Below are 27,077 nucleotides of genomic sequence, written 5' to 3' on the forward strand. Positions count from 1 at the left end.
TCTCACTGAGCACTTCTACCACTTGATCATTTCCATTACACAAAAATTATCTGTGCCAATCTAACAGGCCAAAAGGGCTCCTGAACCCGAGTTTTAAGTGCTTCACTCTAAAGCTTCTCTGTTCAAACACTCTGTTAACTCTTACAGTCTAAGAAAACGTCTTCCAAAGGGCTGACTTTGCTCAAAACACTCAATTTCTGTTAAGGAATGGCTGGAAAAATCTGCGACTCATTTCTGTGCAAGCACATGCCCAAAGACTCAAATCAAGATAGGTCATCTGTTTAAACTATTTTGCATATACGTGAAAATCTTACAAAGTCATTCATCCATTCAACAAATATTTATTGATCACATCCTACGAGCTGAGTACTGTGCTAGGCCCTGGATATATGGCAATAAACAAAAAGATTCCTGATCTCATATTTTAGTTCAATACATTAACTATTTAGTTGAGCATCCAGTACTGCCCCTTATTCTACTAGTTCAACATTTGAAATCAGGGCTGATCTAGAAAATAAAAAAGGTTTATGATCTAGCTATGCATACGACAGCCCTTAATGCTGTAATGATAGGTAAGACTTTTCAGAAAGTATCTGAAGTCGCACAGAGCCAAGTCCAGCAAATGACCTGGGTGACACAACCGGACGGAACATTTGTCTAGGGCCATGAGAAAATAACGAGACTGACTGCTCCACTGGACTGGGCGTCCCTTGAAGGCAGGGAGTCTGTCTTGTTTATCTCTCATTTCCCAATTGCTGGCACAGTGCCGGGCAGCGAGTGGGTGTTTAATAACCTTGTGAAATAAGCGAACTGACAAATAAGGAGTGAGTGAATAAAGAGCCACTCGCTTGGTTATCTCATCTGGCCTTATGACTTTAAATACTATCTAGACAGACAGAAGTGCCAAGTGTGTATCTCCAGTCCAGGATTAGCCTGTCAATGCTAGACCCCCAATAGCAAATTGCCTTCTCATCCTACCTGGATATCTTACCAACATCTCTAACTAAATAGGTCTAGAATCAAATTCCGGGTTGCTCTTCTACTGGACTCCTACTGTTCCACCCACAGGCTGCCCCTACTCAGGAGATGATAACTCATCCTTTCAGGGCAGGTCAGACGTCTCGCAGTCGTCCTCGACTCTTTTCTTCCTCTTACCACCCACTTCCTGACCTTCAAGCTATCCTTACGGCTCTGCCTTCAAAATCTGTTAATTCCAGGATTTTTGTACTTCTCACTATCTCCACTGCTTTTACCCGGTTCACGCTACCATTGACTCTTGTCTGGATTATTTTAAGACTCTCCTGACTTGCCTCTCAACTTCTACCTTTGCCCCATCAGTGTCTTCTCCCCACAAGGGTCAGACTGATCTGTCAAACAGAAGTTAGATTCCCTCCTCCAATAGCTTCTAAATAAAATCCTTGCTTAATACTAATACTTAATAGGGGTGCTTGGGTGGCTCCGTCGGTTAAGCATCCGACTTCGGCTCAGGTCATGATCTCGCGGTTCGTGGGTTCGAGCCCCGCGTCGGGCTCTGTGCTGACAGCTCAGAGCCTGGAGCTGCTTCGGATTCTGTGTCTCCTTCTCTCTCTGCCCCTCCCCTGCTCGTGCTCTCTCTCTCTCTCTCTCAAAAATAAATAAAACATTAAAAAAAAAATACTAACGCTTAGAAGGAACGCTTATAGAGGAGGAAACTGAGGCACAGGAAACAGAAAACGGTGATTAAACCCAGGACTTCCCTCCAGAACCCCTGGCCTCTCCGGTGCCAGTAAAAGGCCAGGGCGGAGCGGAGAACCGGGAGGCTCGCAGTCCGCGCTGGGGACAGGGGCCCGCCGCCCACCGCCTCGCTCGCAGCGCGCAGCAGGAAGACGGTTCTGCAACGAGCGGGGCGGCACTCAGTCCGCCCAGTTTCTGCCAGGTCGGCTCCGGTTCCGCCGACGAGGAAAGGGCTGCAGCCCGGGAGGGGGCTGCGGGGCTCGCGGGGCCTCCGTCCCCGCAGCCCCGGGCGCCCGGAATCCAAAGCCGCGGTCTGGGTTTCCGCCCGGCCGGCTCCGCCCGGCGCTCCCGGAAGTTGCCCTCACTGCCCGGGTAACGGGCCCCGCGGCGCCGTCGTGATGGACCTGGAGGAGGCGGTGAGGGAGCCCGGCGCCCTCGGGGCGCGACGGCAGGGCGGGAGGGGAGTGAGGCGGAGAGAAGCGGCTGGAGGACGCCAAGCGGCCGTGGAGGTGGCCGCTGGCCGGGGGAGGGCGGCCGCACGGCTGCGGGGCGGGGAGAGGGAGGGGGCCGGCGGGCCGGGGGCGCGGCTGGCGTGTCTGGCCCCCGGAGGTTGCGGGTGACGGGAGGGCGGGGCGTTAGCCGCAGGGGTGTGTTTCCAGAGGAGGCTGAACTTGGGGGGGCTTATGAGGGTGGCCACCCACGTGGCGCATCCCGCGTCGGCAGCGCCACCCGCGGGTTCCCTTTGACGGCGGGGCGGGCGTGGGAGGGTCGGGGTTGGGACCCGCCGGCTCCCCGGTAGCCCCCGCCTGGCTCTCTGGGAATCCTGGCCGCCGTCTCGGTTGGGGGATGCCAAATTCGGGGTCGGGCCGCCCCGAGGTAACGCTGCTTCTCAATACGGGGTCATTGCAAACTTTACCAACCTGTGGAGATAAACCCGGCGTTCATTTCTAACACACTACATAAAATGCTGCATTCTTTGACCCTTTTGAAGGAGTATTCGGTAACTAGATCAACGACAAGGTCAAAGACCTAAACGTTGCGGATCGGTAATGTAGTGCCAGCGTATGCATGGACGGAAGCGCCACGGCGATAGAGGGGCTTCGTCGTTATATGCTCAGTTAATGGTTCTGGGATGATGGATGGTTAACGTCTGTAAGTGCCAGGTTAATGGAATTAAGAATTATAACTCACCATTAACCTGTATTTGCTGTGAGTAGGAATCCTGTGTTATTGCTCCTTATATTGCTGAATGAATACATCGAAACGTGAAACCGCCACAATAAAAATCTGGTTCTCTTGTTGTCTGTTTCTAGTATCACGAAGGACATTGCAAATGGTCTGCTGTTTCCGTTTTTAAAGTCTTTTCTTAAATCTTGTCATCTTTATTCCTCACAGCACTTTCAAGGAGTTCTGTTTGCTCATCTTTTTTTTTTTTTCCATTTTACCCCATCGCCTTTTCTTCTTTTTTCCTCCCTCACCCACTGCACATTTTAGAAACTTTTAAAAATAATGTGATTTCAATAATTCTCAAGCTAATCAAAAGAAATTTTTAGAATTTTAGAAACTTTTAGAAATAAATTAATTCTAGTAATTTTCAAACTATTCAAAAGACTGAACTGCTCCTTATAGACAATCTCTCTGATATATTGTTTATTTTCTATGATATTTAAAAAATATAGGGTAAAATCCAGGGAACCATCTTTTTTTTTTTAATGTTTATTTTATTTTTGAGAGAGGGAGACAGAGCCTGAGTTGGGAAGGGCCAGAGAAAGAGGGAGACACAGAATCCAAAGCAGGCTCCAGGCTTAGCTGTCAGCACAGAGCCTGACACAGGGCTCAAACCCACAAACGGTGAGATCATGACCTGAGCCAAAATCATAACTGAGCCAAAGTCGGATGTTAACCGACTGAGCCACCCAGGTGCCCTGACTGAGCCCCAGGGAACTTTCTTATAGAAATGTAATGTGGTGAATATGATTTGATAGTAACCCCTTTTCTATCTGCTCCTATAGAAAGAGTTCAAAGAAAGATGCACTCAGTGTGCCGCTGTCTCTTGGGGTCTTACGGATGAAGGCAAATATTACTGCACTTCTTGCCACAGCGTCACAGAAGTAAGTAACAAGCATCTTTTATTGCATTTGCCAGTGTTTTGAAAGTGCAGCTTTAGCCTGTTACGTGATGTAGTTCCCGAGTAATTGATTTATCTTTGTCCCTCCTGCAGCGTGTAGATTCCAAGAGTGAAAGCAGACTTCACGCGCTTCCACATGAGTTAAGGAACGTGCAGATCAGATTTAGGATGGGTTTTTGAAACGATGTTGGGCCGCATTTACAAATGATGCCATGATTCAGACTGTGTCGTGTAAGGGAAAAGCATTAACATTGTACTTACAAGGTGATGCATTTCGTCTTATGAGTTAATACCTCTGTAAGAGTTTTTAATGTGTTGTAGTTTAGAGGTTTGGATGATGGAATGTCAGAGTGAGAATATTGGGAATATTGAAAATATGCTTCATTATCATTTTGTCTTTGTACAGTACCTTCCAGATTTACAAAGTGCTTTTCATATCCATTATTTCATTTTCTCCTAATGTCCACCTGTGAGGTATACCATGCTGCCTGCCCACTGATGGGGTGAGGAGCGCTCATGAGTTGAGTGAATGTGCCAAAGTTACACAGGCCTAAGGTGTTGAGCCAGGACGTGAACCTGAGTGTTCTGACTCCCGTGTTCCTTTTACCCATCGCACCTGCCTCTTACACTAGAGATTGTCATACTGTCTTGTGTAACGTTGGTCGGTGAGGCCTCTTCACACTGTGAGTGCTATGTCCTGTTCTAGTTACAGGGCATCGTGACACAAGTATCGAAGGTGTGGGCGGTCTGCTACTGGACAGGCTAAATACGGCAGGACTCCTCTCTGGAAAAGCATTTGCTCCAAGTCCCCAGAGCCAGGAAGGAGCAAATATTACCTTCACCATATAGACTTAAGGAAGGCAAATTTGAGACAAAGAAAAGTAACTGTGTAGACTTCTGCTTTTGGCCAAGATGGAGTAACAGGGACTGGATTTATCTTCCTACATTAAACAACTAAAAACTTGGGCAAAATATATAAAACAACTAAAAGCATTTTTTCTTTTCTCTTGAGGAAAGCGGCTAATTTACCTTGTAGCTCACCCAAGAGCTTTCCTGGAAGCAATCATTGTTTTCAGTGTGCAGCTGAAGTTCTGATGCCTGCTTCCCATTTGAGTCACACAGAATATTAAAGAAAATGCCAGCTTGGTGAAACTTGGGAGGGGTGGATGTGTGCTATTATCTTGGTTGTGGTGGTGGTTTCGTGAAGGTGTTTGCATGTGTGTCTCTACGTGTAGTTACACATATGTGCATACGCGTATGTACATGCATCAGCTCTCACTTTAGATGCAGTGTGATACTCTGCTTGGGTGCGTGTAAGGCGCTGGCAGTTTTACTCACTGTTGTTTTTGCAGTGGCCGTGCAAATGTCAACTCGGCGAAGGAAGATTGCGTCTAATTGGACAGTTCGTCATTAGCAGATGAAGTCAGCATATTATTTTTGTAGAAATTAAACTACATTAACTAATTGCCTCTTTTATTTCTGCCTTTAATAACATTCCTATTTGATTCTGTCTGATAAAACCTACTGTAATCACTTTAACCTGAAAGATCCCAATACCACCACACCGCCTGGTTCCACATTTGAAAGGCAACCTGTGTAGAGTAATTCGTCAAGAATGTAGCATTCTTTAAAAAAAAATTGTTTTTTTTAATGTTTAATTTTGAGAGAGAGATAGAGCATGAGTGGGGAAGAGCAGAGAGGGAGGGAGACACAGAATCCAAAGCAGGCTCCAGGCTCTGAGGTGTCAGCACGGCCGCCCCAGGAACGTAGCATTCTTGAAGATGGGCAACATCTGCGTATAGGCTGAGAACCTAACTCAGTGCCTTCCATATGATAGGCAGAGCCGTGTGTCACACAGCGTCAGTGCTTATTCTTGGCTTTGTGACACTGCAGACATGTTCTTCACATAGAATGGGACATGACCAGTGCTGTCTGGAGTGTGGTGTGGAAGAGTGGCAATGTTGATATCTAGTTGATATATCAAGTGGATGGAGAATGGCCGATGAGACATCATCACACCAATGCAGAGTAGAGGTCATGGTGCAACTTTTCCTGTTTTTCTCCACCTTCATTGCCCTCCAGCTTACCCTGCTTATAATTCTCAAGCTCTAGATACTCTCTATAATCTGGGGGAAAAAAGCCTTCGGAATTGGTAAAGGAATGAGAATGTCACCTTGGTGTATTTTAGGTCTTAACTCTGGCCAGTTTAGGCCACAGATACTCTTGCAGGTGTTTCATGGGTATTTAATAAAGGTGTAGGCTAGAATCGTGTGAGCTTAACAGATTTTTATGATTATAACATCAGATTTATTGTAGAACATTTAGAAATTATGAAGATGAAAGCTAAAATCACCAGTAATCTCAGTCTACAACATTTTAATCACTTCCATTTAGATTCTTTTTTTCTACGTGTGGAAGGGAAAGGGGATATGGGCGAGCTCTTTTGAATCTTCTGTCTTAAATGTTTTCCCATGTTATTCTAAACACTTTGTGGACATGTTTATTGCCTGCAAAAATATCCCACAATATAACCGTTTAATAATCTAAATAATTACCGATCTGGCTTTAGATATTTAGCTTTTTCTCCAGATTTTAAGCCTTCCCTCTCCCCCCTCCGCCTACTCCTTTTGTTTTTTTAATTTTTTTAATGTTTGTTTATTTTTAAGAGGAGGGGAGGGGCAGAGAGAGAGGTCAACACAAATCCGAAGGAGCTCCAGGTTCTGAGCTGTCAGCACAGAGCCTGACGTGGGGCTCAGCTCAAACACACCAACCCATGAGACCCTGACCTGAGCGGAAGTCAGACGCTTACCTTTAACTGACTTAGTGACCCAGGCACTCCTCCCTGCCTACTCCTTACAAGTTGTACCTGTGTTTGTAGGGTAACTGCTTTGGGATGTATTCTGATGGATCGTTGTTTTTAGTGTGGCCAACCCAGTCCACTAAAATTGCTTTGAATGTGGTTTCTCTGACTACAGGAAATGCATTTCCCAAATCCTATTGTTAAGGGTGTTTCTATTACTCTTAGTGAAGGCTGCCGATAAATTTCATTCCAATCTCTAAGTTTAGAGAAATATATAAATGTTGCCTGTTGGTTAAAAATCTTCACCTTTCTTCCATCATTAAGACTTAATTCTTGGGGCGCCTGGGTGGCTCAGTCCGTTAAGCATCCAACTTCAGCTCATGTCATGATCTCACAGTTCTTGGGTTTGAGCCCCACATCAGGCTCTGTGCTGACAGCTCAGAGCCTGGAGGCTGCTTCATTCAGATCCTGTGTCTCCTTCTCTCTCTGCCCTTCCCCTGCTCTTTCTCTCTCTCTGTCCCTCTCTCTCAAAAATAGAAAGAAAAAAAAAAGACTTACTTCTTTTATATTTTGATTATGAGAAAGGCAGAATCTTAGGTACCAGCCCGTGAGAGCACTTCGAGTTGAAGACTGTGGGATGAGTTAAAATCACCATTTAGTCATGCTAAAATTCTGTATGTTTGATTAAAAATAAAAAGTAGTACTTTTATAGTTTCAGAAGTGAAAGCTGTATTATTCAAATACATAGAAAAGCAGGATGAAACGAATCTGTGTGTAGTTTAGGCTTTGCTGGTTACAATAAATACAGCTCTCTTAATTCCAGAGTATGCTTGGATGGAAAAAAAGGGAACAAGTTTGACTTTAACTTTAGGTTTTGTTTGAAAAAAATTAGAAAGTGATTTAAAATAAAAGGTTATTAATTTGACAGACTTTTATTTATTGTTTATTGTGTTCCAGGTACTGTTTTAAGTAGTAAAAAATCTTGAATGAAAAACCAACATGAAGGTTAACCAGAATGTTACAGTTGATATAATTTTCCCCAAATGTTACTGTCCTTGGTCCTGGCACTCACAGTTTGATTCATTATGCTTCCCAGGGATGCTTGGAAATACATTTAGGGAGATCTAAAACCATCTTTCTTTTTCATATTCTGTCTGTTTCCTGCAGAAATCAAAGGAAGTCATCAACACTGGGGCTATTCCTAATACTAAAATACAAGCCATCAGCCGGGGACTTAAAAGAAAAAGAAAACTTGGTAAGCCTTTTCTTCATGTGTGCTTAGAGATGTGGGGTGGAATTTTAAATGGATTCTAGACAAGTTGCCAGAGTTGTAAATAGGTCTTCCAAGGTGGAATTAAAGGTGGGTAATTGTTGATGGTAAAATTGGAAGTAAATGTCTTAAAGCATATCCTGTTTTTATCCTGCTTATTGTCATGAGTTGTCTTTCCAGTGGAGCAACTATCATGCAAAAAGTAATAATGGAGTATATTTCTTCTTCTTATGTTCGTGCCTATATGAATATGATATTCTGTGCTTTTATTTTTTTTTTATTTTTTTTTTAATTTTTTTAAATGTTTTATTTATTTCTAGGAGAGAGAGAGAGACAGTGTGAGCAGGGGAGGGTCAGAGAGAAAGGGAGTCACAGACTGAAACAGGCTCCAGGCTCTGAGCTGTCAGTCAGCACAGAGCCTGACGCGGGGCTCGAACCCACAAACCGCGAGATCATGACCTAAGCAAAAGTCGGACGCTTAACCGACTAAGCCACCCAGGCGCCCCGATATTCTGTGCTTTTAAAGAAAAATGCTTATTTTCTGAAATGACTCAACTATGAAATTGTCAGGATAGGTGAGTTAAACATGATGTTCATCTTTTGGAAATCCATTTCTCACCCTGAATTTTGAACATACCCCTTTAAAATAGGAAAATTATTTTCCTTAAAATAATCTCAGCATGGGCGTGCTTTGAAAGGTAATCTACGGGGTGCCTGGGTGGCTCAGTCGGTTAAACGTCCGACTTTGGCTCAGGTCCTGATCTCACGGTTCGCGGGTTCGAGCCCTGCGTCGGGCTCTGTGCTGACAGCCAGTCTAGAGCCTGGACCCTGTTTCGGATTCTGTGTCTCCCTCTCTCTCTGACCCTCCTCTGCTTATACTGTCTCTCTCTCTGTCTCTCTTTCTCTCTCTCTCAGAAATAAATAAAACATTTAAAAAAAAAAAAGAAAGGTAATTTATTTCATTAATCCAATGAGTATATTACTGAGAAGAATCTGAGGTAAAATCTGATGTTTTTATTTTTCAAAATGTATTTATTTATTTTGAGACCATGAGAGTGTGAGTGTGTGCACTTGCGAGCAGGGGAGGTGCAGAGAGAGGGAGAGAGAGAATCCCAAGCAGGCTCCACACTGTCAGAGCAGAGCCTGATAGGTGGCTAAATCCCATGAACTGTGAGATCATGACCTGAGCCGAAATCAACAGTCAAGACCCTTGACCGACTGAGCCACCCGGGGTCCCCAAGTCTGCTGCTTTTTATTTCTGTGACTACCCGGGGCCACATCCTCCAGTTTGAAACCAGGCTAGTTATAACTGGAGTCTTGCACGTGAGGTAGCTTTAAGGATATACACGCATGAAATATAGATATACAAACGTAGTGCAATAGCTATATGAAATACATTGATATTCTTAGATGGATAACAGAGAGAATGCCTAAATGCTGACTTGTGTTTCTGTTTTACCCTTAATGGTGACTTTTTATTAGGCTAAAAGCTGATTAATTTTAATTAAATTTTATTAGAGTAAAACTTGATTAATTTGGATTTTACTTAAGTAGATAAAATGTATAGTTTAGGGGTGTCTGGGTGGCTCAGTAGGTTAAGGGTCCGACTCTGGATCTCAGTCAGGGCTTGATCTCAGGGTCGTGAATTCAAGCCCCACAGTGAGCTCTACGCTGGGCATGAAGCCTGCTTTAAAAAAGTATGTATAGTTTAAACTTAAGTTGCTGAAAGAGATTTAGATGCTTCAAATTAGATGTCACGTGTCTTATATTCAACTTTTTTGACCCTACATAGTTTCTTCATCCATACAGTGAGAATGGTAACACTATTTGTTATATAAAATAGGAACTCAGAAAAAATTTAAATATGACTTTACCATTTTGTAAGAATGGCATTCTGCAAGGAGAGTGCACACGTATTCAGCTTAAAGAGCTTAAACTCCCTCAGCTTCAGAACGCATCAAAATTAGAGGCTTTCTTTCTTACTCATATACAACCCAGGACCGTTTCCAGAAATTGGGTTAGTCAGCAGGACGCGGAGTAGGAGTGCTGTGACACTCTGCGAGGAGGGGGGCTTGGAGTCCTAGCAACAGATTTCATAAGCCACGTGTCCGAGGTGCCGATACCATGTTTCCCAGAGAGTTGTAACATTGTGCAGCAGGAAGGAGCAAAACGTTGGGGTCTTAACAGATTTTAATATTTTCTCTAACTGGTAGTTCTATTTAAACATGTTGCTCTGTCTGCAGTGGAGGCAGATTTCTTCGCAATCTCTTTGGGTTATTTTGAGGATTAAAGAAAATAATGTATTTTAATTTTTTTTTTTTTTTAATTTATTTCTGAGAGACAGAGACAGAGCGAGGGGGAGGGGCGGGGCAGAGAGAGAGAGGGAGACCCAGAATCTGAAGCAGCTCCAGGCTCTGAGCTGTCAGCACAGAGCCCGATGCGGGGCTCCAACGCACGAACTATGAGGTGATTACCTGAGCCGAAGTTGGACGCTTAACCGACTGAGCCACCCGGGTGCCCCAAAAATAATGTATTTTAAATACTCAGCACACACCTGGTGCCGAGGCACGGCCCAGTAAGTATTTGTTTCCTTGCCTCCCATTTCTCCCCGTAGTCCGGAACTGTCTCCAGAAAACAGAACGGCATCGAGCACTTTATTTTCTCTGAATGTGCTTAGTGCCCGGTCCTGCCCTCCTGAACCTTCACGTCTTGGCTTTTGTTCACTCATTCTCCAAAGACTCATTGTCCCCTTTCTTTGTGACTGGGACAGAGGGCCGGAGAAGCTGAGGCTGAGTGTGGAACATTCTTTCCTTTCAGATTCTGCCGGGTATTGTCCAGTACAGTACATTTTGGAGTTCGGTACATACTTTTAAAGGTTATTTCATTTTTTAACATGGCGACTCTCCATTTCTCTGCCCTTTCCATTAGTACTTCAAAAAATTGTAGATAATTTAACATATTAAAATCTGATGAATTATAAAAATGGGGTTTAGCTTTATTTAGCATTTAGTACATATTTGCCAGATTGGAAACAAGAGAACGTAAGAATGGAAACCCTACCCAGGAATACAACAGAATTGCGGCTGTGATGTGTAAAACCAAGTCGTAACTATGTGGCAGCACATAGTAGATAGGAACGTACGTGTCTGAAGCGTGTTATTTGTTCTTTAGAGAAAGGCTGGGATTGGTATGTGTGCGAAGGTTTTCAGCACATCCTTTATCAACAAGCGGAAGCCTTAAAGACCCTCGGAATAGGCCCCGAACTAAAGGTAAGTCCATTTGCGTCTAGAGGCTAGCTTTGTGTTTTGTTTGAAGAACAGTAAGATTTGGAGTGAAACCAAGGAGAAAAGTAGGATTATCAGTAACGACCCTAGGGCTACTGGACAAATCATTTTTTCTGATGTTTTTTTTCTTTTTAATACTTTATTAGACCAATAACTTCTGAAGTGTGCTCTACCGAATATGAATAAGCAATACATCCAAAAAGAAAAGAAAAAAGGTTTCAGTCTTCAGGGGCGCCTGGGTGGCTCAGTCAGTTAAGCATCTGACTCTTCATTTCACTCAGGTCATGATCTGCGGTTTCATGAGTTCAAGGCGATTCTCTCTCTCTCCCTTTCTCTCTGCCCCTTCCGCACTCACACTCTCTCTGTCTCAAATTAACTTAAAAAAATGTTTTAGTCTTCAATATTAAATATTAAATACTAATATAAGTATATTTAATTTCAATATTTAGGAAACATTGGGTTAAATGAAGTAAAACAAATAACTTTGCAGACTTTTTGGTGCCTTCTGTGTGTTAACGTGATTGTTTAATTGCCAAGGGGAAGTAGTAGGCAGTTTTCACAACTTGAGAAAATCCTTTAGTGCACGTGTGTGTGTGGCAACCACCAGGACTTGAGTTTCAGAACGCACTTTGGGGAGTGGTACGTGACACCAGTGGGTCTCAAATGTGTCCCAGTATCGCCAGGAAGGCTGGTTAAGACACAGACTGCTGAGCCTCATTCTAGTGTTTCCGATTCAGTAGATCTGGAGGAAGGCCCTGAAATTTGCATTTCTTTTTTTTTTTTCTTTTTAATGTTTGTTTATTTTTGAGAGAGAGAGAACGAGTGTGTGTAGCAGGGGAAGGGCAGAGAGAGGGGGAGAGAGAGAATCCCAAGCACGGAACCCCATGAGGTGCCCCAAGAATTTGCATTTCTAACAAGTTCCCAGGTGGCACACTTGGACTTTGCTGTTCCTCTGGAGTCCCGCAGTCCCTGCTCTTATGTGAATTTTGTGTTTTTTCATCTGATTGAAGCCATTTCAGGAATTCTTTAAAAAGCCAGTTATTGAGCCACAGGTAGTAATTATACACTTGCTTCGTGCCCATTATTGGAAACCAGGTGCTAAGAGACCCAGCCTAGTTATAGAGAGCGTTTTACACATATGTGGAATGAGTAAACACGAAATGCTAGAGGGGCGCCTGGGTGGCTTAGTTGATTGAGCATCCAACTCTTGATTTCATCTTGGGTCATGATCTGATGGTTTGGTTTGTGAGATCAAGCCTCGCATCGGGCTCTGAGCCTGCTTGGGATTCTTCCCCGGCCCCGATCTCTGCCCTTCCCCTGGTTGCTCTCTCTTTCTCTCTCAAAATAAACTTAAAAAAAAGATACTTTCTTAAAAAAATGAACTGATAGAATGATGTGCCCATAAATGACATTAAGGGTAAAAAGAGAAGGGAGAAAGATCAATGTGGACTGAAGTCACCCAGGAAAGATTTGTAGAGGAGCCTTTGCTGTTCAAACCAGCATTTGGGTCAAGCCAAAAAGAGTGCCCTCGAGATCAGTTTATAGCCTAAAAGGAGGCTGGCCCTACCCCGAAAAGTATGATAGGAATTAAAAATTCAAAAACATGAGAGACCAGATGGCATCCATGGTGGTCATCGACTTGGGGAAGATTGCTGGTAGTCTAGGGGTTTGGGCATCTGGTTTCTTCCCAGTCATCCTATGTACAAATGCTTTTTAATTTATAGTTTCATGTAGTTGTACCAAATAGCTGCAGCAGGGTTTACTCCTGTGTAGTCTCTGCCCACTTCATCGAGGTTGATCCTGAAAACGGTTTGTCTGAAATTAGCCAACGAACATAATCCGTTAGACCTGACCATTTAAATGGCACAGGAACAGCATGATTCTAAGAACCCAGGCTCTGGAACCAAAACTGACTCCAAATCCTATTCTTGGTTTATCTACTTAGTGGCTGGGTGACCAATTCACTCGGTTTCCGAGGTGGTAGAATGGGGATAACGGCCGCCCTGCAGCGCTGTGTTAGAGCTAACGGGTGCCCCGTGCCAAGTAGCTGATGAATAACAGAGCAGTTGTTCTGTTTGTTCTGTTTTATTTTACTTCCACTTGGACCCAGCAGCAGCTCTGCCTCCAACCAGAAGTGTAGTCCTGTAGAAGTTGATTGCTTTCTCTCTTAATTTACTTAACTTGCAAAAGGAAGGGCTTCAACTAGGTGACCTTTACAGAATTAGTCTCTGCTTTCTCTAAAATCAGAGATGTATGAAGAATTTATTCAGTGTTTGCCATACACCTGATTCTGTGATGATAATTTTTCAGGCGAGTAAGAAAGGAAGGTAAGAATACGTGTGGATGGAGGGCAGCATGTGAAGTACAAGTGGTAGAGATGCACCAGTGTGTTTGTTGTCACCTGAATGACACTCACTTCCCTTCTACTTTAGAATGAAGTTTTACATAATTTTTGGAAGCGCTACCTTCAGAAGAGCAAGCAGGCCTATTGTAAAAACCCAATTTATACCAGCAGAAGAAAGGCTACGGTAAGTCACAAGTCTGAAACGCAGGATGAAAAGACCTTTCTAGAGTGAGGCAGAGCTGAAAACAGGTTCAGCCTCATCTGGATATATGATGCTTGTCAGAGAAGCATCAGTGAAGAGGTTTCTGTCATGGTCCAGAAGGACGGGGTCGCTGATCTAGACATGGGAATCAATTTTCATTTCTTATTTGACCAGTTGAAAGAAAGAAATTTGCAGTTAAGTTCTCAATAGAAGTTTAAGCAATTTCTATTAATTTTGGTATTAAAATGTGTTTTTTGGCATGTTATTCTTTGTGCTTGGAAAACCCACTTATCCAACCTGGTATTTCAAGATTCAGCTCAGTTATCTCTACTTAGCAGTCTTTTATTATTATTATTATCATTATTATTATTATTAATGTTTATTTATTTTTGAGTGACAGAGCACGAGCAGGGGAGGGTCAGAGAGAGAGGGAGACACAGAATCCAAAGCAGGCCCCAGGCTCTGAGCTGTCAGCACAGAGCCCGATGCGGGGCTCAAACTTGGGAATGGCGAGATCATGACCTGAGCCAAAGTTGGACGCTTAACCCACTGAGCCACCCAGGCGACCCTCTACTCAGCAGTCTTTATGTGAAGAAAAATAAGTCTGGGTGCCTCACCACCCCCTCCCCCATCCCCCAAAACATTTATGTTTATATATTTTAGTTTGCTTTTAACTGTTTTACGAACATGCCAAGGGACATTTTATTTGGGGTCGGGGAGGATTCCACTGCTGAGAAAGGCAAGTCTGATAAACTTCGATGTTTGGTGTGAGGTACTTACTCTCCAGGGCCAAGAAGAGATTCTGAATCAAAATCAAATCAAATGTATTTGACACACATTTGTTAAGAGCTTAGAAACTTGGCTCAGCGTTTTCTTGTTGGTTTGGGGTCTCCTGGGTTCCACATGCAGAACTGTGTGGCCCAGGACTAAGGAGCCTGGGTCTGAGGGAAGGGAATAGGCCCTGAGAACGAGAAGGTTAGAGGAGGTAAGCTGCGCAATAGACAATCATGAAAGAGGGACTCACCTAAGCAATTAGGGCGGAAACATCCTTTCTATTTTTATTTTATTTTTAAATGTTTATTTTTGAGAGAGAGAGAGACAGAGCACAACTGGGAGAGGGGCAGAGAGAGAGGGAGACACAGAATCGGAAGCAGGCTCCAGGCTCTGAGCTGTCAGCACAGAGCTGATGTGGGGCTCGAACTCACAGACCATGAGATCATGACCTGAGCCAAAGTCAGATGCTTAACTGACTGAGCCACCCAGGCGCCCCAGGAAACATCCTTTTTGAATCTGGGTCAGTGAATTTAAATAAACTCAAGAGAAATATCTTGAATGTACTGGGACAGACAATATTTTTTTTAATTAATTTTTTTTAATTTGCACGTTGGTTAATATACAGTGTGGTCTTGGCTTCAGGAGTAGAATCCGGTGATTCATCACTTGCATACAACACCCAGTGCTCATCCCAACAAGTGCCCTCCTCCTTAATGCCCATCACCCATTTTCCCCACCCCCATCAGCCCTCAATTTTTTCTCTGTGTTTGTCTCTTACAGTTTGCCTCCCTCTCTGTTTTTATCTTATTTTTCCTTCTCTTCCCCTATGATCATCTGTTAAGTTTCTCAAATTCCACATATGGGTGAAATCATGTGATATCTTTCTCTGACTGACTTATTTCGCGTAGCATAATACCCTCTAGTTAGATCCACATTGTTGCAAATGGCAAGATTTCATTCTTCTTCATCACCGAGTAATATTCCATTGTATACATATACACCACATGTTCTTAATTCATTTGTCAGTTGATGGACATTGGGGTTTTTCCCATAACTTGACTATTGTTGTTAGCACTGCGATAACATTGGGGTGCATGTGCCCTTTGAATCAGCATTTTTGTATCCTTTGGATAAATTCCTAGTAGTGCAGTTGCTGGGTCGTAGGATTGTTCTATTTTTAATTTTTTGAGGAAGCTCCATACTGTTTTCCAGAGCAGCTGCATCTGTTTGCATTCCCACCAGCAGTGCAAGAAGGTCCTCTTTTCAGCACAACCTCACCAATATCTGTTGTTTCCTAAGTTGTTGATTTTAGCCATTCTGACAGGTGTGAGGTGGTATGTCATTGTGGTTTTGATTTGTATTTCCTTGATGATGAGTGATATTGAGCATTTTTTCATATATTGGGGGGCCATCTTAAGCCTACTTAAGATTCTCTCTTTCCCTCTTCCCTCTGTCCTTCCTCCCTTCAAAAAAAAAATAAAATCTTATAACAAGAATGAGGTATAAGGTAGACTGGGAAGAAATTGGAGACAGAGAGTCTGGATCACTCTTCCAAGACATTTTGTTGCAAAATATAAAGAATTTATGTTGTAGACGGAATCCAGGAAGGTTTTTTAAGTGGGATAAATGATGGCATATCTGTGTAGTGATGGGAATGATATAGAAGAGAAGAAGTTCTCAATGGAGAGATAGAGACAGTAGAAGTGAGGGATAATCTTTGAGTAGATGGGGTAGAATTGGGTGCACAGAGGGAGAAGCTGGCCTTTTAGATGAGAGCTTGGATAGTCCACCAGAAGAAACAGACAGGGAGTAGAGTACACGATCAAGTTCCTGGCAGATGGTCGCCTGCATAAGCTTGTGGACATTTTCTTCTGATTGCTTCAGTTTTCTCAGTAAGTCCATGCTCATCTGCCAGTTTTATGGGGTACCTTGTCTCATGCTTACCTGTAGAGAGGGAGCATGCTTAACAGTAACAGAGGACACAAGCATCTCGTCCCTGAATTAAAAAAAAATTTTTTTTTAATTTATTTATTTGCTTTATTCTCTTGTGAGTTTCCTTCACATGAGTCTTGCCTCCTCTCCATAAGATTGAGTCTCTTGGGAAAAAAGAAAAAAGATTGAGTCTCTTGGTCTGCACAACTAACAGTGTGGCTTTTTGACTGCGATCAGTTTCCTCAAGATAATGTCAGCCAATGAGACCTTTAGGTAACCAGCCGCATTTCAGCAATACGTGTGTGAAACATTAGACAATGGTATGAGACAGTACATCCTTATCAGTTAAGTGTTATAAATGGTAAAGTGCCCCAGGAATTCAGGGAATCAAGAACTCATAGGAAGAAGAGTTGATTGAGAGACAGCATAATAGAGTAAGCAACGTATTGGAGAGCGAGAGAAGGAAGGGTAGTGCAGGCGGGAGAAATGGAATCAACGTAGATACAAAGTGAAGACAAGCCGGCAGTGCGCATGGCGTCCTTGCCGATGTGTGCGTTGCTGTAGCTCCTAGAGCTACAAGGGAGATGTTGGCTCCGGGGAGAAGGAAGCAGCCGGCCTGTAGCCCTTCTCCAGGAGCATTGCCAGGAGCTGCCGGGGGGCACTCTGTCGCGGGTAAGGTCTTTGGTCTTAGGAACTTGGCAGACGGTCACAGTTCTCTAGGATACTTTACCTTATGGTGCTTCCGACAGGCAGGACTTGGTTAGGCTTCTGGGGATTAACTGTGATTTCAATTCCTGTGTAATAATTTTGTGTATATTATTTTGCAAATAGGTATTAGAAGACAACCCGAGTCATTCAGACTGGGATAGTGAGCCCGAGGGGCTGAGTGACTTCAGCTGCCTTTCTTTTGTTGAAAGTGGAACAGATTCTCAGCCTGATGGCCGTACTCAGAAGCCTTTCCCCATCAGCAAAGCATCACAATCAGGTAAAAATGAGAATCAGACTACCTAGAATTTTAAAGCTGATAATGTACCTTAAAAGTAATTTAGTTCAAGGGTGCCTGGGTGGGCTCAGTTGGTTAAGCTTCCGACTCCAACTCAAGTCATGATCTCACGGTTCGGGAGTTCAAGCCCTGAATCGAGCTCTGTGCTGACAGTGCGGACCCTGCTTGGGAGTCTCTCTCTGTCACTCCCCTACTCTTTCTCTCAGTCTCTCTCAAAATAAATAAAAATAAAACTTAAAAAAATAATAATTTAGTCCAGTCTTTTCATATTTCAAGGGAAGGAACTTGGCCTAGCAAGAAAGAATGACTTGCTAAATCATATGGCTAGGAGAAAGGTAAATTAAATCTTAGTGCAGTTTTTAAAAAGGTACATTTTTCCACGAGTACTTCTGTGTGATTTTTATTTATTAAAAATTTTTTTAGGTTTATTTATTTATTTTGAGAGAAAGAGAGCGTGAGCCGGGGAGGGGCAGAGGGAGAAGGAAAATCTTAAGCAGGCTCCACTGTGTCAGTGCAGAGCTTAGGCAGGGCTCGATCTCAAAAAACTATGAGATCATGACCTGAGCTGAAATTAAGAGTAGGATGCTTAACCAACTAAGCCATGCAGGCACCCTTTTTGTGTGATTTTTAAAGGGTGTTAAACAATAAGTAGATCCAGAAAGAACAAAGCTAGCTCAATAAAGATCATATATTTGTGGGCTCAGAATTTTCAAAGAAAAGTTCCAGCAGAGAAATGAGAGATCTTAGCCACGTGGTAAGATAGGTAAGAGTCAAAGATGATATGCCCGATTTCTAATCATTGACTGAAGCAAAATTTGTCATATCGTGTGTGAGTTTTACTTTCTGATTTAATTCCATAATTTAAAATAGATAAAGAGTATATTTAAGGTAATAGGCATAGACCTTCTCAATGCATTTATTCATGATTCTAGTTGTTTCTACACTACATTTAAAAAAAAAATGGTGGAGGGGCGCCTGGGTGGCTTAGTCGGTTAAGCGTCCGACTTTCGCTTGGGTCATGATCTCGCGGTTCGTGGGTTCGAGCCCCGCGTCGGGCTCTGTGCTGACTGCCAGCTCAGAGCCTGGAGCATGATTCAGTCTGTGACTCCCTCTCTCTCTGACCCTCCCCTGTTCATGCTGTCTCTCTCTCTCTCTCTCCTAGAAATAAATAAAACATTTAAAAAAAAAAAATGGTGGAAAACAGACCTCAGAGAACAGACCAGGCTCGTATTATAGATTACTAGAATCTTGATGTGTGCTGACAGAGTTCTTTGGGAGGTTGCTAGTGTTAGGGACTGTGGAAACCTGGGTTGTGTGATTATATAAAATTTGTAACAGAACATTTCTTGTGTGGACTGTTTCTTTGCAAGTCTCTTCCCTCTAAAGAGTGAAAATTCCTTTTATCAGCATCTCCACATTACTTGCTGGACTGCACAGTGACACAGATCTCAGACAAGTTATTTTTTGTGTCCAAAGAGGTAAAGAAGTTAGAATCCTAGAACAGCTGGGCCCAGTGAATCTTCGGAGTTTCCTTTCCATGTTGTCAGGCAGGCCTGAACTCCAGCTGTCCTCTGGACTAGGACTCTCAAGTCTTCCAAGTCTTTTAGAGTACCATGATTGTTTCCCTATGTTTTGTGTCTTTAAACAATTTTTTTTAATGTTTATTATTTATTTTTGAGAGAGAGACAGTATGAGAGCAGGGGAGGGGAAGAGTCTGGAGGCACAGAATCTGAAGCAGGTTGCAGGCTCCGAGCTGTCAGCACAGAGCCCAACGCGGGGCTCTAACTGGTGAACTGAGAGACCATGACCTGAGCTGAATTCAGGTGCTTAATTGACTGAGCCACCCAGGCGCCCCAGATTATTTCCCTATGTGAAGAGTTTTTGTTTTGGTGTTTGCTTTTAGTAAATGATGATCCTTAGAGCTTTATTTTCATTTTTACGTGTAAAGTGAGTACTGATACAACTCTTACTTCACAACTATAAAATACAGTCACAAGGAAAATCACCAGTTATTGTACCATCCCGAAACAAACCACTTCGCTGTAGTAGATCATTCCAGAAAGTTTTTTATTCATGTATATAGAGAGAGAAAGGGAAAGAGTTTTATTATTTCATTTTTACAAAAATGTAAACTACTTCATTCTTTAAATTTTTTAATCAAAATTTTATATGCACGTAAATCAGATAGATTTATGATGTTTGATATGAAAAAATTATAGTCTATTATTCCCCTAAATGTGTTGTTCCCAAGAGACGTTCTTTTTCAGCTCTTCTGCAACCTCCATATCTCCAAAAAAAATTTTTTTAATGTTTGTTTATTTTTGAGAGAAAGAGAGAGAGAGCATGGGAGCAGGGGAGGGTCAGAGAGAAAGGGAGTCACAGAATCTGAAGCAGGCTCCAGGCTCTGAGCTGTCATCACAGAGCCCAACGCAGGGCTCCAACTGACGAACTGTGAGATCATGACCTGAGCCGAAGTCGGATGCTTAACTGACTGAGCCACCCAGGCGCCCCTGTAGCCCCCATACCTCCATAGCATATGCTTATAGTACGACATCTTGATTTCTGCTTTTGGACATTAGCTGTTAAGTTCCGACTATAGAAGATGAACGTTGGCTCCCTCATACCTTACTCACTGCGCCTTCCCCATGCAGTCACCAGCACACGATTGTGCATTTCTTTATCTCTGTCTTCCCAGTACGATTATAATTTTTTGCTAGCCCACTGTGAGCCACATAACTTGCTATGATTACACTTACTGTAGATCCTTTGGTTTTTCTCAGAGTTGAGAATTGTCTTCTCACTCACTTAGTTTTCAGTTTATTTATTACTAATCTACAATTTATTGCTAGTGTGTCTCCACACTTCCTCCCAGTCCTGAAAATCTCTCAATTTCTTAGATATTCTACCAATTTCATCTTCTGGGAGAAGTCTTTGTGGAGCTTCTGACCTACCCTAATCCACAATGAAGTGTCTCTAAACCTGTGACGTGACTGTCTTTGTATCTCTTTACTGCAATCCTGAAGACTCTCTCACCCCTCTTTTGTTAAATTCCTTGTTTCCTTGACCTTATTTCATCCTTCCTGGTTTACTCCCTTGTTTTTGTGGAGGATCTTTTCTTATTTTCCTGAGGATATTGATATGATGTTGATAATATTTTCCCTTGAATTGATTATGTTGTTTTCTGCTTTTTGTATTAGAGGTTTTCTTCAAATATTTATGAGCCTAATATGGCTGGTCTTCTTAAGAATGGAGACTGAAAGAGCGCCTGGGTGGCTCAGTCAGTCAAGTGACTTTGTCTCAGGTCATGATCTCACAGTTCATGAGTTCAAGCCCTGCATCAGGCTCTGTGCTGACAGCTCAGAGCCTGGAGCCTGCTTCAGATTCTGTGTCTCCCTCTCTCTCTGCCTCTCCCCTGCTTGCGTTCTCTCTCTCTCTCTCTCTCTCAAAATAAATAAAAATATTAAAAAAATTTTTTTTAAAAAGAGACTCAAAAACTGAGTGAAAGCCTTGTGTCCATAGTGAGTTTTGCTAGTTGCACTGTGCATGATCTAGCTGGGTTATTTTCTTAGCAGGCCTCTAGCATTATCATCTTTAAATCTTCTCCCCCTGAGCTGATAGGATTTTCAAGAGAAATCTCTGAGTCCTGTTTGGAGGGTGTAATCCTGGCTGTTCTGGGAAGGAGGCCTGAGAGGAATGTGGGGGTGGGGGTCCTCTCAGTACTCAACACTACACTTGCACTTGCTGTTTTCCATGATCCACCCTACTCTCAACTGTGTGTATGACTGACATACCCTATTCCAGAGACCCTTCGTTTTACTCTCGCCAGAGAAGAAACTTCCAGTTTTCTACCCACATTGGGAAAGGGCAGGCATTTGCCGGATGGGGTTGGGGTACGAGTCTGAGTGTCTAACTGCTTCTCAATCAGACTTTCAAGTAATCTTTCTGGTGTTAGACCTACCTTCACCCACTTTCCAGGATTTAACCAATTCTGGAGCTTTCTTTAGAGGTTCGCAGGGGAAAGTTACATTGGTTTATGGTTTTCTCTACTGCTAGCTTTGAATCCACCTTTCTCAACACTGCTGAGGCAGTAATCACCTGTCTGTATGCTTTCTAACTTTTAAAATTTTATTGCTGGGGCACCCAGGTGGCTCAGTCAGTTAAGCGTCCAACTCTTGAGTTTAGCTCAGGTCATGATCTCACGGGTTCGTGGATTGGAGTCCCATGTCAGGCTCCATGCTGACAGTGCAGAGTCTGCTTGGGATTCTCTCTACCTCTCCTCTGCTCATGAGCTCTCTCTCTCTCTCTCTCAAAAAGAAATAAATTTTATTTTATTTATTTAAACATATTTTTTAAATCTTGTTTACTTATTTTGAGAGAGCAAGTGAGCAATGGGGTAGGGCAGAGAGAGAGAGGGGGAGAGAGAGAATCCCAAGCAGATACTGTCAGTGTGGAGTCTGAGACAGGGCTCGAACTCACGAACCGTGAGATATGACCTGGGCTGAAATCAAGAGTCGGACACTTAGGGGGCGCCTGGGTGGCTTAGTCGGTTAAGGGTCCGACTTTCACTTAGGTCATGATCTCGCGGTTCGTGGGTTCGAGCCCCGCGTCAGGCTCTGTGCTGACTGCCAGCTCGGAGCCTGGAGCCTGTTTCAGTCTGTGACTCTCGCTCTCTCTGACCCTCCCCTGTTCACGCTGTCTCTCTGTCTCCTAGAAATAAATAAAACATTAAAAAAAAAAAAAAAGAGTCGGACACTTAATCAACTGAGCCACCCAGGCGCCCCCAAATAAATAAACTTTAAAAAAATAAAATTTTATTGTTATTGCCTCCTTTCCCGTGTTATTTGTTCTTTAGTTTATGTCTTTTAAAAAATTCCTCTGTAATTCTAAGCAGTGGGACAGAGCAAAGACCGCTGTGTGTTTTCATTCTGCCGTCTTCACTGGAAACCTCTATGTGCTGTTATATATATGTATTTTTTTAATAGAAGACTTTATAGAAATCTGTGTCCTTCTAAATTCTTTTAAAACAGTCATCCTCAAACTTTAACATCCCTCAGAATCACCTGGAAGCCTTGTTAGACCGCAGATTGGTAGGTACGGTCCTTTCCATCTCTGGGAAGTTCTCAGGTGGCTCTGACACAGCGGGTGTAGGGACTCCACTTTGAGAAGCATTGACAGAAGCAGCAAGTGAATGGCACACAGTGTTCCTTCGCGTGGAGTTATTTAATTAAGTTTCTCTTCCTGTCACTTAGGTTGTTTTTAATCTGTTTCACATCCTCCGCAGCACTGCTGCAACGTGCCTCCACCTTGCGTCTTTGCGTGTTTTAAGGATCATTTCACCGGGATGAGAGTCTTGAACTGCCAGCCTGTTTGCCACCAAATGGTTACTGGGTTCCTCCTTCATGCTAGGGCCTGCTTGGGGCTCCGGGGACCCGGTGGTGAGCGAGGTCGTCCGCCTTCCAGGTGCTTAGATTGTAGTGGGAGGAGTTGGAAAATAAACGCACACATTCATTAAAAAGTTCCGTTATCGATAAATGCTACGAGGAAAGGATTTATAGGATTTGGGAAAAGAAGGATTTTGAGGAATAGTTTGGAGAGTTTTGTCCAAGAAAATGTGGAGTTTGGGGGGACGGGTCGTTCTTAGCCCTGCTTTCTACTAACCCTACTTCTAGCTTTAAACAGCAGCTGCATCGTGACGGCTCAGAAATTTCTATCTCGAGGTTTTCCTCCAAACTACATATTTTTATATACAACTGTCTATTTGTATATAAATAGGGTGCAGTTTCTATTTGTGCAGTTAGTAGGGTCTTCACTTAACACGTGTAATTCTGAAACTTTTCTTTCATCAAACCTGCCCTTTTGCCGTCTTCCTTGTCTCAATAGATGGCGTTTTCATTCTGCTTGTAGCTCAGGCTCAGACTCACACTCATCCTTGCCTTCCGTTTTTCTCTCATACTTTATGTTCAGTCCATCAGCAAATTCTTTTTTCTTTTTTAATTTTTTGATGTTTATTTATTCTTGAGAGAGAGAGAGAGTGGGAGCAGGCAAGGGGCAGAGAGAGAGGGAGACAGAATCCGAAGCAGGCTCCAGGCTCCGAGCTGTCAGCACAGACCCTGATGTGGGGCTCAAACCCATGAAGCGGGAGATCATGACCTGAGCCCATGTTGACGCTTAACCGACTGAGCCACCCAGGTGCCCCCATCAGCAAATTCTTCTGACTCTGCCTTCAAAATATGTCCAGATTCCGACCACTTCTCCCCACCTGCAGTGCTGCTGTCCCAGCCCAAGTGCCTGTCATCTCTGTCTGGGACGGCGTGTTCTGGGCACTCTCGCCCTCTGAAGGCTCCATTCTTCATACAGTAGCTGGAGAGAGCTTTTTAAAAACACAGATGGTATCAAGTGGTTTTTCTGTTTAAAACTCTCCAGAAACTGGGGCGCCTGGGTGGCTTAGTCGGTTAAGCGTCTGACTTTTGCTTAGGTCATGATCTCACGGTTCGTGGGTTCGAGCCCTGCGTCGGGCTCTGTGCTGACTGCCAGCTCAGAGCCTGGAGCCTGTTTCAGTCTGTGACTCCCTCTCTCTCTGACCCTCCCCTGCTCACGCTGTCTCTCTCTCTCCTAGAAATTAAAAAAAAAAAAAAAAAACTCTCCAGAAACTCCTCATAATACTCAGAATAAAATCCAAAACACAAAACATTACCTATAAAGCCTTGTGAAATATGGTTTCTGGCTCTCTTTTTTTTTTTAATTTTTTAAATGTTTGTTTATTTTGAGAGAGAGAAGTAATAGAGAGCAAATAGGGAAGGGACAGAGAGAGAGGGAGACAGAGAATCCCAGGGAGGCTTCACTGCTGACAGTGTGGAACCCCATGTGGGGCTCGAACTTACGAACCACGAAATCATCATGACCTGAGTCAAAATCAAGAGTCAGGCACTTAACCAACCGAGCCAGCCAGGCACCCCCGTTTCTTTTTTTCTTATCATTTCCTACCGCCTCCCCTCCCCCCTTGGTGCTCCTCCGTGTTCATCCTGCTGATGAATGCCGTGTTCTTCCTGAGCTCCTCAGGGCTTCCTGTCTGAGTGTATTCACGTCTCTGCTCAGGTGCCACCTTCCAAAGAAGCTTCTTTGACCATCTGTATCAGGTAGCTCCTGTCTCTTCTCTTCCCATCACTTTGTATCCCCTGCATACACTTACCACCGTCTGTCAGTTATTGTTTTTTTTTTCTCTTTCATGACCATCTCCCCGTTGCTAGAATGTTACGTTCCAAGGGAGGTGCAACACCGTTCACTGTCCTTTCCCCTGACCTAGAACAGGGGCACAGAGCATGCGATGAGTGAGTGTTGAAGGAAGGAGCAAGGACACGTAATGTCCTGTGGTGAAGGGCGCCTGGAGGCTGGGAGTGGGCTGAGACGCTGTCCTAGCCGGTGTTTCTGAAACACTGTGTGTCTGTCCCCTCACACAAAGGGACGCGTAGGTTGGGGCCTGGACCGAAGCAGCTCCACACTGTTTGCTTTGCTTTGTAATTGTTTATCTTACTTGTATTTGTAATTGTTTTACTTATTTGGAAAATGGCTCCTGTCTACTATGAAAACATTCAAGCAGGTCAAGTCCCTCTTTAGAGTCTCAGCCCATCCCACTCCCATAAAGAACCTGCATTATCTTTCTAGCTAATTTCCTCTAAACCATCATTGCTCTTTATTGCCAGATTGCTCTTTGTAAAGATTGTATCAGTGATAGCTTGATTTTAAGATATTGAAAATGCCTCTTTGGATTTTTTTTGTTGTTTTTCTTCTCATGTTGTCCAAATAGTTATTTGCACTTAAAAAAAAATCTCCATTTATTCCCTAAGAAACGGCATCCATCTGTTCTGGCTCTCTGGATGGAGTGGAATATTCGTTACGGAAGGAGAAGGGGATCATAAAGATGACGGTACCAAGGACACTTGCCTTCTGCTACCTGTCACTGCTGTGGCAGAGAGAGACTCTTACCCTCTCAGATCTCTTGAGGTAAGCTGGGCCTCTCCTAGGATGACCTCTTTGCTGGTGCTCTGTGTGAACTGGGGGACAGCCTTTGGAGATCTTGACTATGACAAGGAAGCTTTACTTGAGGAAGAGAACGGAAAGATTGAGTAGAAATGTAATCCTTCCCTGGCTGGTGGTTCGTCTCCTTGGTTTCCTTATTTATATATGTGAAATAATGGTGTTTACCTTACACGGTGGTTGGAAAACTAATTATCTGATGTGAATAAAATGCTCTGAAGATGAAAAGTAACACTCCAGTACCTGAGTAGTGGTATTAAGTATTTTGCATTTCTAAGAGAGAAGATCAACAGATGACCCTTACGTTGGCAAATGGTTACTAGTAGTTACTCAAAAGCATATGCTGGTGTTGTCAAGAGCTGCAGTATGGGTTGTCTGTGTTTATAAGGTAAATTGAAAACAAAACTACTAGAAAAACCTGTTAGTAGATGGTCAGTATTTACATTATTGCAGCTAATTTACAGTGTTTTATAGTTAATGAGTAAATTAGGGCATTGTCTATAATACTTTCTCATTAAATAGAAGATGTGCCAAAATCGTTAGTGTGTTAATATTTCCCTTGCTTTGTATGTATTCTAAATAATGGCATTAGGTTTAATCAGTGTGTAGAGTGATTCTAAGAGCATAGATTTAGAACGAGACTCCAGGGTTTGAATCCTGTGACCTTGAGTAAATTATTAAATTTTCTTTGCCTCTGTTTCATCCCTGATGAAATGGAGCGAATAATAACATCTACCTCAGAGAGCTGTAACCCCATCCAGTCATGAGTAGTACACGGAGGGTACTCACAGCAGTGCCTGGTGCGTAGTAAGAACGCAGTGCTGGTTACTGCTGTTTCGTTGTCTTCATCACCATCATCGGTACTAGGCCCTTTGATTAAATAAAATGCCTCCAGTAAATGATGATAGTGCCTTTGAGTTTGGCCACATCAACCAAATAACAAGGCTTTTCTCAGGGGTGATTAGCTCTGCATGCAGATAGTCCATGATTCAATGAATTTTACTGTTAGGTTAAAACCTCACCTTGCTCCCTCTGCCTTCGCTGGGTGATCTCATCTTCTCCCAGGGCTTTAATTACCATCTACACGATGGTGACGCCGCCCAAATTTATAACTGCAGCCCGGACTTGTCTAGTGAGGGTCAGACCGTCTGTTCATACATACGGCTGCCTGTTGGGCACTACTGGGGTGTCTTTACGGTATCTCAGAATCAGCGTGGCAGAAGGAGGTTTCGTCTTTCATTCAGCGCCTTTTCGTGTTTTCTTTCTTCGTAAATACCATGCACTCTGTTTCCCCCTATTCAGAAACCTAAGAATCCTTGACTCTTTCCTTTCTTCACGTCTGCAGTCAGTCATTACATCCTGTCAGCCATGCTTGAGACCGTATTTCTCCCCATTCCCTCCGGAACCCACCCGGATTACTTAGCAACCGCCCAGGGCCCCGTGTCTGCAGGCTGGTGCCGCCCCCACCCATTTTCCTTTCCATAAGCCAGCGGCCTCATGGAAACAACCATCAAATCCTGTCGCTAGAGCAAAGGGGCTGTCCAGCTACCCAGGGCCATCTGTAAGGGGGGACAAGACTCCTGGAGATCTAAC

At 43.4% G+C, this 27,077-nt stretch overlaps 1 protein-coding gene across 1 annotated transcript in view; it reads left to right on the plus strand.

Moving 5' to 3' along the window:
* The first annotated feature begins 2,054 nt into the window (after positions 1-2,054).
* TAF1B (TATA-box binding protein associated factor, RNA polymerase I subunit B) overlaps positions 2,055-27,077 on the plus strand; it is a 65,323-nt gene continuing 40,300 nt past the window's right edge. Inside the window, exons 1-7 of the mRNA XM_039231080.1 lie at positions 2,055-2,129; positions 3,726-3,824; positions 7,809-7,896; positions 11,083-11,180; positions 13,628-13,723; positions 17,279-17,432; positions 25,295-25,451. Coding sequence (XP_039087011.1) covers positions 2,112-2,129; positions 3,726-3,824; positions 7,809-7,896; positions 11,083-11,180; positions 13,628-13,723; positions 17,279-17,432; positions 25,295-25,451 — 710 coding nt within the window. The 5' untranslated portion in view covers positions 2,055-2,111. The remainder of the gene's footprint in view (positions 2,130-3,725; positions 3,825-7,808; positions 7,897-11,082; positions 11,181-13,627; positions 13,724-17,278; positions 17,433-25,294; positions 25,452-27,077) is intronic.

The sequence above is a fragment of the Hyaena hyaena genome, unplaced genomic scaffold, assembly GCF_003009895.1.
Source record: "Hyaena hyaena isolate Hyena2069 unplaced genomic scaffold, ASM300989v1 scaffold_53, whole genome shotgun sequence".
Taxonomy (NCBI): Eukaryota; Metazoa; Chordata; class Mammalia; order Carnivora; family Hyaenidae; genus Hyaena; species Hyaena hyaena.